We start from the raw sequence: 16,192 nt of genomic DNA, 5'->3' as shown, positions 1-16,192 counted from the left end.
ATGTATCTTTGCGGATTTGGGTCACCATGGGCTGTCAGGATTTAAATTGTGCAACACTGATTAATATAGTTAATGTGCTGGTTTGTACATTCCTTGCAAGTCATCTTTAAAACCAAATGATATAATTTCAAATTCGGATTCTCAGAGATAATTTATTTCTATCTGTATTACACTGAAAATAATTTTGGAACTATCCTTAATGCCACTTAAAGCCTGACATTGAGCAGTAACTTGATAGAATAGAAAGTGAACACCTCAGCTATATTACATTGTCCCAGTTGGGTGGACACTCCTCGGGCACCCTGTTCCGCCCTACACACTGTAGGAAATCGAGTTCACAGAGAATCTGGGGGCGCTCGCGCACAGCTGTCATCGCAGCAGCAGAGGCCACTGGCAATACAGGTCGCCTGATTGATCGTCTGACCAAACAGGGCTAACCCGAGGGGCGGTAAATAAGCTCTGGCCATGAAGCAATGACTCCGCGGGATTGCGCAGGGCAGTCACAGGCGTTTACTCCATTTTCTGTTTGTTGTGCTGAGGACCTTTCCGCCATTAACTTATCCCAACTCCCCCGCATAGGGCAATACCAGCCCTCCAAATATGAAACGCTAAGCATATTAAAATAACAACAAAATACCTCGCCGCTATTTTATCACCAGACCCTCCTCCCAGCGGGGAACGCAGAGTAGGCAGAGAGGCAAGGCAGGGCAAGCCGACTGTGACAGCGCGGAGCGCTGAGCATTGCCCAGCTGGGAATGAAGTAAGGCGGGGAGATTACCTGGACCGCGAGCGCGCAGGCGCATCCGCGGTCGCAGGGCCCACTGGTCCCTTTCTAGTAATTTCGCTAACCTTGACGTCATCTCTGTGCGCCGTTACAGCGCTTAACTGGAAACTGCAATTTAGTTTTTGGTGAAGGGAACGGAAAAAAACCATGAACTGAGCTCCCCGCCCCATTTTGCTTTTAGTCCTTCACACTGGCTTCGCCTACACTTTGGGCAATAGAGCGGGAAAGGAAAAGGCACGTAGGCTGAGCTCAAAGCGGCGCCAGCCGGGGATGACTCGGCGACGCCGCCAGGCGCGTTACCCGGCGTGCTCCGCGCGGCGCCGGCGAAGGGACGTGGGGGAAGGGGCAGGGAGGAGGAAGCGGTGGCTGCTGCGGATGTCGATGTGAGCGAGCGGCGCCTGAACACACGGCGACTGCCGAGCGCCTGACCCGGGCCTGCGCCAGAGCCTGCACCGAACTCCGAGGCCCCACACCCGCTAGGGTGGCCCTGCGCCCGTTGCTACTGAGGCGGCGTGCTCTGCATTCTTCGCTGTCCAGGCCTGTCGGCTTTGGTGTCTGCTGGCTCCTCCTTGCTCGCCTGCTCCCTCCTGCTTGCCTGAGTCACCGTCGCCGCCGCTGCAGCCATGGCCGAGAGTGGTGAAAGCGGCGGTCCTCCGGGCTCCCAGGATAGCGCTGCCGGAGCCGAAGGTGCTGGCGTCCCCGCGGCCGCTGCCTCCGCGGAGCCCAAAATCATGAAAGTCACCGTGAAGACACCGAAGGAAAAGGAGGAATTCGCCGTGCCCGAGAATAGCTCCGTCCAGCAGGTGAGGTCGCCTGGTGCTCGGGCCGGGATGGGGGTGGCGCAGGACCTCCGCTCGCCGCCCCAAGAGACCTTTTGGGAAGGACCTGGGAGAGGGGTCGTCCTCCCAGGTGCCCTCGGCCATTCTCCTGGGCGTCGTCCCAAATTAGATCACACCCAAGTTAGTGGGTTTGCGCTTTGGGACACCGCAGTGGTTTGTGGCGTGGCGGCGCGGCCTGTTTGTGGGACGGGCCGATGCCGCTTTTCTCGGAGCCTTCTTTCCCTGGCATCCGCCGACCCTCAGCCTCCTCCCCCAGATCCCCGCCTTCCGTCGCCTCTCCTCCAATTCCTCACAAAGGAAAGGGACCCACCGCTAGGCTCCGGGCGGGGTGGAGGCTGGGCGGGGGCGAGGGTTCGCTTTAGCTCAGGCTGCGGTTTTGTTTCATGAATTAAAAAAGGGGGTGGGTGGGATCCTCGTTGTTTTACGTGCCTGCTTGTTAAGATAGGTTTTGGGGTGAGGTGCACGTGTATATTTAGTTCTGCATTTTAACTCCTGAAATCTTTCCCACCTTGCAACCTTTTTAAAAAAAATTATGACGTAGAAACCGATTTTAGCTCCATCTTAAGTAATAGTAATAGTACTAGGTTTAAGGAGAAAGGTGAATGACTTTCTTTCATTGATGACTTGCTCTTTCCCTTTTAGTATGTTTATCATCTCTTAGATGCCAATCATTGGGTAGGTTTTTGTTTGATTTTAGAGAGGCGATAGCGATGTTGATATTAGCTGTTGCAACCAAATAAAAGAAAAGAAAATTGGAGTTAATGGAGAATATTACTTAAACTTGGTTCAGGAATACAAATCTTGCAGTTAATTAAGATCCTTGGTGGAATTTAACAAATAATTTTAGTGTATTGTTGAATACGTCGTATTTTCCATGATTATTGACTTAATCTCTGAAGATCGCACACAACGTGAACAGTTTGTGACAGGAAACAATCAACAATTCCTGAAATGTACCTATCAGTTTCCCCAGGGACTGTAGGTGATTGGGATATTGGTTTAGCGAGTTCCAAAGGTAGTGTGTTTTGTGAGGCAGTGAGGTGTGTAACATCGAATGAGAGAAACTTTTACCACCAACGGAATTTATCACTCTTTTTTTTTTTTTTGGTCTCCTAGTGCCTGTAAAAATGCTCCTTACCATTTTTGTATTTTCAAGCATACAGAAAGTTGAAAGAACTGGGCAGTGGACACACATATGTCCATCATCTACAATTAGCATTTTACAGTATTATAATCGATTATCAAGTCCATTTTATTTTTGGGGAGCAATTCAGAGTAAGTTGCACGTGTCAGTAGATGACACCAGTACATGTCACTTCAGCATTGTGAACTGATATTTGCCTAAGTTCAGCTTCGTTTTTTACGTTTTTTGACGTAATTTTGACATGCAGTGAAATGCACGCCATTCCATGAGTTTTCACAAATGCTTACACCTGTGTAGCCCAAGCTCTTATCAAGATATAGAACATTGTAATTGACTAGAGAGTTCTTTCTTACCTTTTCCCAAGTCATTTCAGTCACTCGGCCTTTCCATCAACCACCCAGTTTTTTTTTTTTTTTTAAATGCCATAAGTTACAGAGTTGCCTGTTTTAGAATTTAACATTAAGTGGGATCCCATATAGTCTATAGTACTGTTTGTATTTTTCTGGGTAAGCCTTTTTTTTCCCACTCAGCATAATGTTTTTGAGTTTCGTCTTTGTTGCGTGTATCAGTAGTTCCTTTCTTTTTATTGGTGTGTAGCTTTCCACTGTATGTATATACCATAATCTATTCACTGTTGAAAGTCACCTGAGCTGTTTCCAGTTAGTTACTGTGAACAGTCTTATACAAGTGTTTTTGTGGACTCTTTTTTCTTTCATGGTTATATACTTAAGACTTGGTTTAAGTAGGTCATAGGGCAATTGTATGTTTTAGTTTTGTGAGAAATTATGTTTTAAAAAATGCTTGTGGGCCCGGCGCGGTGGTTCACACTTGTAATCCCAGCACTTTGGGAGGCTGAGGCGGGTGGATCGCCTGAGGTTCGAGACCAGCCTGGCCAACGTGGTGAAACCCCGTCTCTACTAAAAATACAAAAATTAACTGGGCGTGGCCGCAGGCACCTGTAATCCCAGCTACTCGGGAGGCTGAGGCAGGAGAATCATTGCTTGAACCTGGGAGAGGGAGGTTACAGTGAGCCGAGATTGCGCCATTGCCATCCAACCTGGGCAACAAGAGCGAAACTCCATCTCAAAAAAAAAAAAAAAAAAAAAAAAAGCTTGTGTAGTGCTGGCTTCAGCAGCACATATACAAAAAAAAAGCTTGTGTCATTTTACCATCCCACCAACGAAGATATATGGGAGTTCCTGTTGCTCCGTATCCCTGCTAACATTTTGATCTTGTCAGTCTCTTTAATTTTAGCTATTTTAGTGGGGGTGTAGCCATATTAAGTTTTAAAGTTCAGGTCTGGTTTCTAGGATTCCTGATTCATGCCTCCACCATCCTGGGTGCTTTCAGCATTTTACTGCAGAAGATTAGAAATAGTCAATATTTTATAAATGGAAAAATTCCTTTCAGTTAATATATGATGTTATAGCTGTGAGGATGTTTTTGCTTTTTGTGATGGTAAAATTAAAATTATAAATTCTGTGAACGCTTTTATTTTACTCTGCTGTAACCAAATTGTGTGATTTTTTTTTTTTTTTTTCTTTTTTTTTTGAGATGGAGTTTCACTCTGTCACCCCCCCCAGGCTGGAGTGCAATGGCGTGGTGTCAACTCACTGCAGCCTCCGCTTCCCGGGTTCAAGGATTCTCCTGCCTCAGCTTCCCTAGTGGCTGAGACTACAGGCGCGTGCCACACCACACCCGGCTAATTTTTGTGTTTTTAGTGGAGACAGGGTTTCACCTTGTTGGCCAGGCTGGTCTCGAACTCCTGACCTCGTGATCCACCTGCCTCGGCCTCCCAAAGTGCTAGGATTACAGGCATGAACCACGGGGCACCCAGCCCAAAACGAATTGTTAATAGATAAAATTGAAGTCTTTCCGAAGTAGCCTTTTCTGATGGCAGTTAATTTTTAAATTCTTGATCATTGTTTTATGTCGAAGCAGAAAATGTGATAAAAATGGACGCTTACCACCACACCAGAGAACCTGAAGACAAGTTGGGCTTGTATATGCAAGGGAAACAGATACAGGAAAATGTGGAAGAAAAAGAAAAGCAGTTTTCAAATGACCTATTTGTAAAATCTACTTGAAGCACGAAAGATATGCCATTTTATAATTTAAAAATTTTAAAGGGTTTGATTGAAACTATTTGCTACAAATGAAAGCTTGTCATTAAAAAATACTTAATGACATTAAAATTCCACTGAAAATGTCCAGTTAGAAATTGGGAAATATTTAGTCTTTAAAATTTGTACCTAATTTTGGAGGGTCAGAGGGTAAGCTGAAGACAGACCTCCAGAGGATAATATTGAAGGCTTATGCTCTGTATCAGGCAAATTCCATTTTCTGTAAGTTAAAATTTCTTTCAATAAGTATTTCTATGTAATGTAGATTCCTTAACACATTATACCAAATTATGTTTATGTGAACATGCTGTAATAATTGATTAGATGAAATTATGTTAAACTTCTTGGGTAAATTGTGAAATAAGTTGTAAGATGGTAATTTATTTTCCTATTTTTCCATTGGTTTCTGGTCGTGAGTACCAACAGGCAGAAACAGGATGCCTTAATTTTTTACAGTGCTGTATACATTTGGTATTTAGTAATGTTACCTGTTCACAGTTACTAATAAAGCTGAAGCTATTTTCCAATTTAGAGTGAAATTTATTATTCATGGAGCACTCAGAATCAATTGAGTAACATAAGTTTTTACTTACAGGTAGCTAGAATAGGTAGTGAGAATATAAACTGTGCTATATGTATTCCAAGGTGCTGTCATTATTAGAGATTTTCATAATACAGGTTGAATATCCCTTATGGGAAATACTTGGGACCAGAAGTGTTTGGGATTTTGGATTTTCTTTTTTTTTTTTGATTTTGGAATATTTGTATATACATAATGAGATATCTTGGGGATGGCACCTAAATATAAACATGAAATTCAGTTATATTTCTTGTGCATTTTATGCACAGAGTCTGAAGGTAATTTTATATGATATTTTAAATAAATTTGTGAGTGAACCAAACTATACATTGAACCATCAGAAAGCAAAGGTGTTACATATGGTATTTTTCCACATGTGATGTCATAGTGTTAAAAAATTTCAGATTTTGGAGCATTTCAGATTTCATATTTTTGGATTGGGGATGCTCAACCTGTATGTAAGTAAATAGATACAAAAGCATCAATGTGTAGTGGCACAAAGGCCCTGTGTATGAGATTTTTTTTTTTGGTTAATTATTCATCATCAGCTATTGAAAAGAGCTTTGAGGATTTCCAAGCATCCATGAGCAAGATAACATCTAGAAGAATGGAGAGTTATATATGTGAGACATTAGTGCAGATAACGGAGGGGAGTTTCCATATAACTTCTAATTAGCTTATTTTGGGATTTCTAGACTATTAGGTTATGTGTAAAAATTTTGAAATACATTTGCTTGAAATGTCCAGGCAGTATATACTCTGGTTTTAGAAAGTGCCTTCTGTCAGTGCAGACTTCTGGGAAAATATTAATATACTTAGATGTAATTTAAACGTACTGAGTCAAATTGAGCCTTTCTTTGATAAGGGAAATTGCCTTAGGGTCATCATCACACACAACATTTAATGTTATACTGTGTAGTGTGGATTTAGAACTATACTGTCCACTTTGATACCATCACCCACATGTGGTTATTAAGTACTTAAAATGTGGTTGGACTGAAGTGAGATGTGTTGTTAAGTGTAAAATTTACACCAGATTTTGAAAATTTGGTATGAACAAAATAACTTAAGCATCTTAATGGTTTTGATATATTGTGTGTTGAAATAGTATTTTGCAGATTTGAGTTAAGTAAAAGATCAAACTTAATTTGACCTTTTATTAAAAACTTTTTTTCAGTATGACTTCTTAAAAGTTTAAAATTACTTGTGGCTCATATATGTTTCTACTGAACAACATCTTATCCAGAAGGTTGGATTGAATCAGTATAGTAAGATATCCGAGAAAAAAGTTTAAGATCATTGTTTTCTTATATGCTTTATTCTAATACTGAACAGCTGAAAAACTCGTTATTTAATGATTCTGATTAACAGAGATTGCTTAGCTTTTTTTAAGAAACAGCATAATTGAAGTATAATTTGCCTACCATACAATTCACCATTTTAAAGTCTGTAATTGATGTAATACATTCACAGGGTCGTGTAGTCAATTTTAGAACGTTTTTATCACCCTCAAAAGAAACCCTGTACCCTTTAGCAGTTGCCCTTCGTTTCTCCCTGGGCCCCCCAGCCTTAGGCAACTACTGATCTGTTTTTTGTCTATAGATTTGCTTGTTCTGGACATTTGTTGTAAGTGGAATCATGTGGTCTTTTGTGATTGGCTTTCACTTAGCATAATGTTTTCAAGGTTCATCCCTGTTTGAAGCATGTGCCGGTACTTCCTTCCTTTTTATTGCCGAATAACATTCCATTGTGTTGCCAACAGCATTCCACATTTTATTTTTCTCTCACGTGGTGGACACTGGGTTGTTTCTACTTTCTGGCTATTGTGACTAATGCCTCTGAACACTCATGTATAAGTTTTTGTGAGGACATGTGTTTTCATTTTTCTTGGGTGTAGATCTAGGAGTGGAAATTGCTGGGTTAAAGCTGTATGTGGAACTTTATGAGGAGCTGCCAAATTATTTTCCAAGGTGTCTGTACCATTTTACATTTCCACTAGCAATGCATGAGGATTCCAATTACCACATTCTCAATAACACTTGTTACTGTCTTTGTGATTATAGCCATCTTACTGGCTGTGAAATGGTATCTTACTGTGATTACTTTGCTTTTTATTTTCATTATTATTTTTGCTGGAGGCATTCTGAGGAAAACTGGAAAGCCTGATAGACAAATGTGCCTTTTATTATTTGAGCAGTAGTTCTCAGTGTGGTTTGGGGGGTCCCTATATCCTGTTAAGGGGACCATGAGATGAAACGATTTTCATAGTAATTCTGAGACGTTGTTTTTTTCAGTCTAATTTTCTCAAAACTGGGCAGTGCACTTGGCTAGAGTCTTTAAGGTGTGGGATATGACAACAGATATGTAAATCTAGCTGTCTTCTGTTATAAGACTAAAGTGATTTCCAAAAGTTTAAAATAATACCACTCTTATCACTGAGAAAATATAGCTATTTTTCATAAGGATGTTATGTATATTAATATATAGTGTATTATTTTTAAATGAATTTATTTTTAAAGATTATTCAGTTTTAATTTCTAATATTATAAATACCAACAACTATAAATAAACAAAACTCTTTGAATTTCTGAAGTTGTAAAATGGTGTCCTGAGAGCAAAAATTTCTGTGGTGGAGTATTTAATAGATTAAGTACGTCCTTAAAATATTGGGTAGTGGCTCCACTAAGTTGCCGTTACCTCTTGCCTAGAAACTGCAGTAGCCTACTGGTAAGTTGCCTCACTTTTCTATAACTCTCCTGCCAGCCATTCCAAGAGTGATCTCTGAAAAATGTTAATCAGAGCATGCCACTCTCTGTGTAAAGCTAATGGCTCCCTGTTGGTCTTAGAATATATAATGGGGTAGAGAGGCGCTATGTAACACGGTTCCGTGCCCTCTCCATTTTCTGCAGATGCCTTCTTTCTTTGCTTGCTTGGCTGACTGCATTGACCTTCTAGTTCCTTGACCTGTTAATACTTTTTTCCTGCCTGAGGACTTTTGTACAGTTTGTTCTTGTTACCTAGAATGCAAGAACACTCTTTGCTCGTTCCTCTTCCATCTTTAAATCTTAATGCAAAGGTCAGTTTCTCCAGGTAGCATCTATTTCTGATTGTCCAGACTAGATTGGGATCCCCTGTTGGATTTCTCACAGCAGCCTGTTTTTAATAAGAATTCATCACAACTTAAAATTGTATATTTATGTGATTCCTTCTCTTTAGAGAGGGGCTGTGATTGTTCACCATTGTATTACCAGAGCCTAGGGCTCAATAAATTGTTTACATATGAATCTAGTCCATTATGTACAATAATACATATTCAGTAATTACTTACTGTTGAACCTTTACTGAGTGTAGTATGTACATAATCTCGTAGCTTCCAGCCCTCTTGTGGAAGCTTCCTCTTAAGCTGTTCCCCCCTAGGTCACCACTCTCCAAGCACAACTCTTGACTGCTTCGTGATGTTCACTCTTTCTTCTCTGCCTGGAACATTATTCTTCTAGAACCACCTTTCTTAGCTGGAGATTCTCATCTGAACCACAGAGCACGGAAAGTGATTTGAATAGCTATCCATTTCTCTCAAAGGTGGTTCATGATGAATATAATTTTAGATGTATAGGAGAGAAGTTAATTCATTACATAGTGAGTGGTTCGCTGGAAAATGCTGGTTTATCAACCCGTTCTTCAGGAAAAACACTGATTTGTAGTGTTTGCTGGATTTCCATGATGTAAATATTGTCACTGTGGCAGATTTCAAGATACCGTTATTAAACTGGCTCACAAAATTTATGAAAATTTCAGAGCCATTGCTTATAATGGGTACCTTAGGGCAGGGGCCAGCAAACTGGTAGTCCAAATCCACTGTGCCCATTTGCTAGTGTGTTATCTATGGCTCCTTTCAGAATAGACCGTGTGACTGCTAGAGCCAGAAAGATTTACTGTCTAGCCCGTAACAGAAAGTTTGCTTATGCTGCTGTTAGGGCTTCGTGTTACTAGATCTTGTTCATCAAAACATTTCTCATTGGAAATTTTTACCATGACTTATTTTTTATAGAAATACAATGTGAGCTGGGCTCAGTGGTTCACGCTTGCAGTCCCAACACTTTGCGAGGCTAAGGTGGCAGGATTGCTTGAGCACCGTGGCTCAGTGATCATGGCTCACTGCAGCCCCCTGCTCCTGGAGTTCAAGACCAGCCTGTCTACAAAAAAATAAAAATTTATCTAGGTGTGGTGTCACACACCTGTAGTAGCAGCTAGTTCAGCAGGGTTGAGCCCAGGAGTTTGGAGGTTACAGTGAGCTGTGATTGCACCGCTGCATTCCAGCTGTGGTGACAGAGTGAGACTTGGTGTCTTAAAAATAAAAAACAGTATGAGCCACATATGTAATTTTCCTGTTAGCCACTTTAATAAAAAGGAAAGGCTGAAGTTAATTTTTCAATAGTGGTGACTCACACATAAAATTTATCACGTTAACCATTTTTAAGTGTTCGGTTCAGTGACATTAAGTACATTCACATTCGTTACCACCAGAACTCATCATCTTGCAAAACTGAAACCCTGTACCATATAAACAGTAACTCCCCATTTTCCCCACCTCTAGCAACCACCATTCTTCTTTCTGTCTCTGAATTTGACCACTCTAGGTATTTCATATAAGTGGAGTAAGACAGTGTTTGGCCTTTTGTGATTAACTTATTTCCCTTAGTATGATGTCCACACGGTTCATTTATGTTGTAGCATGTGTCAGGATTTACTTTTCTTTTTTTTGAGACAGGGTCTCACTTTGTCACCCAGGCTGGAGTGCAGTGGCACAATCATGGCTTGCTGCAACCTCCACCTCCTGAAGTTCAAGTGATCCTCCTGCCTTAGCCCTTCAAGTAGCTGGGACTACAAGCTCATGTCACTATGCTAGGCTACTTTGTATTTATTTGTAGAGACAGGGTTTTACCACTTTGCCCAGGTTGGTTTTGAACTCCTCAGCTCAAGGAGTCTGCCTGCCTTGGTCTCCCAAAGTGCTAGGATTATACAGGTGTGAGCCATCACACACCCAGCCAGAATTTACTTTGTAAGACTGAATAATATTCCATTGTATGTATGTACCACATTTTCAAAATCCTTTGATCTGTTGCTGGTCACTTGGGTTGCTTCTACCTTTTGGCTATTGTAATTTTAGTATGCTTTATTTAACACAGTATATCTAAAATATTTTAAGATGTAATTGATATAAAGACTGTAAAATATCTTGCATTTTAAAATACTAAGTCTTTGAAATATATTTTGTAATTTACACTTAGAGTATATCTCAGTTTGAAGTAGCCACATTTCAAGTGCTTAATAGCCATATGTAGCTAGCGACTACTGAATTAGCATAGCTAATAAAGCTTTCAGGATGTGCTTCCACCTACCTTTTCTCCTGTTTTCATTGCATTTCAGCCATTTTGTATTGTCTCTTCCGCTACCTTCAAACATCACTAGCTCTTTCTCCCCCTTTTGAGGCCTTTGCAAATGCTGCTAATGACAATGACATAATGGCCAATATTTATTGCAGGCTTGATTTGTAAAGCATGATGCATTATATTTTCTTAAAATGTCACACAGCTTTATGCTGAAAACACTGTTATTATCTTTTTTTAAAAAAATGAAGATGCTGGCCGGGCATGGTGGCTCGTGCCGCTAATCACAGCACTTTGGGAGGCCGAGGCGGGCGGATCATGTGAGGTCAGGAATTTGAGACCAGACTGACCAACATGGAGAAACCCCGTCTCTACTAAAAATACAACATTAGCCAGGCATGGTGGCGCATGCCTGTAATCCTGGGTACTCAGGGGGCTGAGGTGGGAGAATCGCTTGAACCTGGGAGGCAGAGGTTGCAGTCAGCCGAGATCACGCCATCACACTCCAGCCTGCGGCACAAGAGTGAGACTTCGTCTCAAAAAAAAAAAAATAGCTGGGTGTGGTGGTGCACGCTTGTAGTCCCAGCTACTCGGGAAACAGGTGGGAGAATTGCTTGAATTTGTGAGGCAGAGGTTGCAGTGAGCTGAGATCTCGCCACTGCAGTCCAGCCTGGGCGACAGAGGGAAACTGCCTTTTTTAAAAACTTTTTTTTTTTTTTGAAGCAGTGTCTTGTACTGTCGCCTCGGCTGGAGTGCAATGGCGCAATCTCAGCTCACTGCAACCTCCGCCTCCTGGGTTCACACGACTCTCTTGCCTCAGCCTGCTGAGTAGCTGGGATTACAGGTGCACACCACTACACCCGGCTAATTTTTTTGTATTTTTAGTGGAGATGGGATTTCACTATGTTGGCCAGACTGGTCTCGAACTCCTGACCTCATGATTCGCCCGCCTTTGCCTCCGAAAGTGCTGGGATTACAGGTGTGAGCCCCCCTGCCTGGCCTAACTGTGTCTTTAAAAAAAAAAAAGATACTGAGACTCATATTATTAATGTGATCAAATTCATACATATATTAAGTAGTAGACTCTAGATTCAAACCCAGTGACAAACTTGGGAGGCCTCACCGATCCAGTGCCCCAAATTGCCTTGACTTTCTTTGATTGGCTTTTCCATCTTTAAAAATGGATTGAAGAGCTAGGTGTGGTGGTTCAAGCCTGTAGTCCCAGCTACTTGGGAGGCTGAGGTGGGAGAATTACTTGAGCCCAAGAGTTCCACGCCAGCCTGGGCAACATAGCAATACTCTTATCTTTTTTAAAAAAGTTTATTTAAATGTTAGTTCATCAGAGGGTAATTGGATGCACCAGTTTATATCCGATCATTGATTATAATCTCTGATACCATTTTGTGATTATATGGATTGTCTCCTTTACCCCCCCCGCCACTCCGCAATACTGTAAGAATTTCAGGGGCAGGGACTGTTGTGCTTACTTTCTAATCCCAAGTTGCCTAGAATTGTGGCCTGGGCACATACTGAGTAGACAAGTATTTATTGAATGACCAAATAGTGTTTTAAATATTTATTTGCGATATTTTGTACCTAGTTGGGATTTTTTTTTTTCCTTTTTTAGACAGAGTCTTGTTCTGTCACCCAACCTGAAATGCAGTAGTGCCATCACAGCTCACTGCCACCTTGATCTCCTGGGCTCAAGCGATCCTCCCACTTCAGCTTCTGGAGAAGCTAGGACTGCAGACATGCACCACCACGCCCAGCTACTTTTTGTACTTTTTTTTGTTTTTTATTTTTTTGTTTGTTTTTATAGAGACAAGATTTCACTGTGTTGCCCAGACAGGCTGGTCTTAGGAATATTTTAAGAATGCAATTTTGGAAAAATGTGTTTATTCTTAGTCATCTTAAATGTCTGATGGCATTATTACAGTTATTTTCCTGTACCAACAACTGCTACTACAAAAAAGATAAGAGAGATGATACACTAGCTTGATTTAATCTCTCCACATTGTTTACATAAATCAAAATGTCGTATTGTGCTTCATAAGTATATACAATCATGATGGCAGGTGGATCATGAGGTCAAGAGTTCGAGACCATCCTGGCCAACATGGTGAAACCCCGTCTCTACTAAGAATACAAAAATTAGCGGGCATGGTGGTGTGCACCTGTAGTTCCAGCTACTCGCGAGGCTGAGGCAGAAGAATCGCTTGAGCCTGGGAGGCAGAGGTTGCAGTGAGCCAAGATTATGCGACTGCACCGTATCCTGGCAACAGAGTGAGACTCCGACTCAATAATAATAATAATAATAATAAAAAGTGAAGTTAAACTATACAAATACCATTAAATTGAGATTAGGAGCTTTTTTTAGAGACTGAAGTTGATACTTAAATCTGCCGCTCTTTACAGAGACTATTGGATTAGCATACTTAACAGATTCCATTTATTATAGGCATGAAAATATATGTGTGTATTTGCAAAATATTGTTACTAGACCTGAACTCTGATTTTTCTAGGTATAATTATATAACTATGAGTTAGTTTGATGTCCTGTACATATGACAACAGTCTGCTTGGTTTACTGGTTAAGCAACTGCTATATAGATGTCTAAAACTTGGGGGTAATTTTTTTTTGTTTTTACTCTTTAAAGCTCTCTCCAGTTTTCTTAAAGGATATAACTTTTACATTTAAAAAATACCTTATGCATATTTTTATTTTAAAATTAAGAAATTCACATGATGTTGAAAAGTATAAAAAAGGGGACTGAGCGTGATGGCTCACACCTATAAGCCCAGCACTTTGGGAGGCAGAGATGGGCAGATCACAAGGTCAGGAGTTCAAGACCAGCCTGGCCAATATAGTGAAACCCCATCTCTACTAAAAAAATAAAAAAATTAGCCAGTGTGGTGGGGCGCACATGTAGTCCCAGCTGCTTGAGAGGCTGAAGCAGGAGAATCACTTGAACCCAGGAGGCAGAGGTTGCAGTGAGTCAAGATCGTGCCACTGCACTCCGGCCTGGGTGACAGAGTGAGACTTAGTCTCAAAAAAAAAAAAAAAAAAAAAGGTGGGGGGACATTCAGCATAAAAGGTAAAGTTAACTTTTTTTTTTTTTTTGGTGATTCTGTCCAGAAAGGTGTTTGTATGTTCATATATAATTTTTGACTTTTGTTAAGCAAATGGGGTCAACCACCCACAATTTTCTTTATCTTACTCTTTTTACTTGTATTACCTTGGTAGTCTTTCCATGTAGAACTAGCTCATTAGACTATTATTTATTATTTTTGTGATTTATTGTTTTGGTTTGCTTATGAATATTTTGAGAAAGGAAAGCATGAACCTTAGAATTGGAGAAATCTGATGATGGGTAAGAAGCTTTAATCATCTCAGCCTCACTGGCTACGTTTTTAACGTATCATGTAATACCTGCTTCAGTAGATTGTTTGGAGGATTTTGTGACATCATATGCATAAAGTACCTGACTCAGAGTTTATATGATTTACTTATATTGGTTTCTTTCCCCATAGCCTTTTGTTCAGCAGCGAATTGAGTTTCAAGTTTTTGCAATAGAAGGAAGTATATCTATCCTAGCATGTGAATAGTGATATATTTAGTTTGTAATTCTTATCAGATTTAAATCAGAGAGATTCTAAAAAATAAATTTTCTAAATAATACACTAACATTTGTGGCTGTGTACAGTTTTATGAGAGAGTGCCCCTTTCTCATATATGTTACATATTCAGTGTGGTTGTTTCTCATACTTGGCATCCTTGTATAAAGGGTTATGCAGTGTTTTAAATAATACTACTAATTTTAAGGTTAAACGTCAGACTCTTGGGGAATGATAACTGACAGAACCATGTATATGGATGATTTATGGACATTTTTTCAAATGTTATTAGCAATATTGAGTAAGGAGCTAATTCAAAAATAGACTCTTGAAGGATCTCTGCCTTAAGATACTGAAATAGCAAAGATTTGAATACAGCATTCAGATAACTATTTAGAGAACCCTTGCTAAATGCTGTTAATATGTGACTCTGCGGGAAATTCGTGTATGTTTTATCTTCAGAGCTGAAGTAAATTTTATTTTTGGATAGGTTGATTCCTACCCCCCAGGATGTTTAATAGGGTGAGATAATGGTTGTTTAAAAGCAAGTTTGGATGTTTGGATTTTGGAATGTTTGTAAAGGGTGACGGTGTTGCTTTTAAAGTCAGATTAACTCCATTTTCAAAGTGTTTACAGTTTAGAGCTTATCCTTGCATAATTAGATTAGCAATATTTGAATATCTTAGTGAGTGAATTGTGCCCAGGCAATTTCCGTGTCTCATAATTCTCCCATCAGCCCTGCAGAATAGATATCTCTGTTCCTAATGAAGAAACCAAGGCTCAGAGACAGGTTACATCCTCCAGGTCACAGAACTAGTATGTAGCAAAACCAAGATTTGAATTCAGGCCTCCGTTTTTCAAAAATATTCTTTCCTAATTTGATTCTCTTCTCTTCCCTCCGTATGTGTGTTTCATTTTCTTCTCAAAAACAGTGGAGAACAAGGAGTAAGCAAAGTCGACCCTCAACAGCTGAGATTGGCACAATAAAGTTGATACACTGTATCTTAGACATTTTCATTTCAGGACAGCATTTCACATTCTTTGCACATTCTATTTGATACGGTTTTCTAACTCTTAATTATTTGCTGCTTTTCTTCCTCAGATTAAAAATAGAAAATTTAGGGGATAAAGAAGGTATACTTTCAAGACAGGAACTTGACAGTCTGGTTAAAAAAAAAAAGAAAAGAAAAAGGCAGATACAGGATACCTTGAGAGTCTGGAACAGTTATCACTATACTGCAGAACAGCAGTTGATATTCACACCAGTAACTCAGCATTATCAAAAGTTAAAAATTTTTTTTTTTTTTTTTTTTTTGAGACGGAGTCTCGCGCTGTCGCCCAGGCTGGAGTGCAGTGGCGCGATCTCAGCTCACTGCAAGCTCCGCCTCCCGGCTTCACGCCATTCTCCGGCCTCAGCCTCCCGAGTAGCTGGGACTACAGGCGCTACCACCTCGCCCGGCTATTTTTTGTATTTCTTAGTAGAGACGGGGTTTCACCAGGTTAGCCAGGATGGTCTCGATCTCCTGACCTCGTGATCCGCCCATCTCGGCCTCCCAAAGTGCTGGGATTACAGGCTTGAGCCACCGCGCCCGGCCAAAAGTTAAAATTACATTCAGTAGAATGGAAAACAATTTTGGTGCTCACACAGGGGTAACCTTCAGTTAGCTGGAGAATCCACTCATGTGCAACACCTGGCTTTTGGATGATGTTGAAAAAAGTG

The 16,192-nt window shown here is 40.6% G+C and overlaps 1 protein-coding gene across 2 annotated transcripts in view; it reads left to right on the top strand.

Moving 5' to 3' along the window:
- The first annotated feature begins 729 nt into the window (after positions 1–729).
- Positions 730–16,192, top strand: part of UBQLN1 (ubiquilin 1) — a 48,762-nt gene continuing 33,299 nt past the window's right edge. Inside the window, exon 1 of one of the 2 annotated variants that reach the window (XM_025359160.1) lies at positions 730–1,587. In XM_025359160.1, the coding sequence (XP_025214945.1) occupies positions 1,408–1,587 (180 nt within the window). In that variant the 5' untranslated portion in view covers positions 730–1,407. The remainder of the gene's footprint in view (positions 1,588–16,192) is intronic. The other variant, XM_025359161.1, reaches the window with a different exon arrangement.

The sequence above is a fragment of the Theropithecus gelada genome, chromosome 15 (genome assembly GCF_003255815.1).
Source record: "Theropithecus gelada isolate Dixy chromosome 15, Tgel_1.0, whole genome shotgun sequence".
NCBI classification, from domain to species: domain Eukaryota; kingdom Metazoa; phylum Chordata; class Mammalia; order Primates; family Cercopithecidae; genus Theropithecus; species Theropithecus gelada.
Note: the sequence above shows the minus strand (reverse complement) of the source record. Positions and strands in the feature narration are given on the sequence as shown.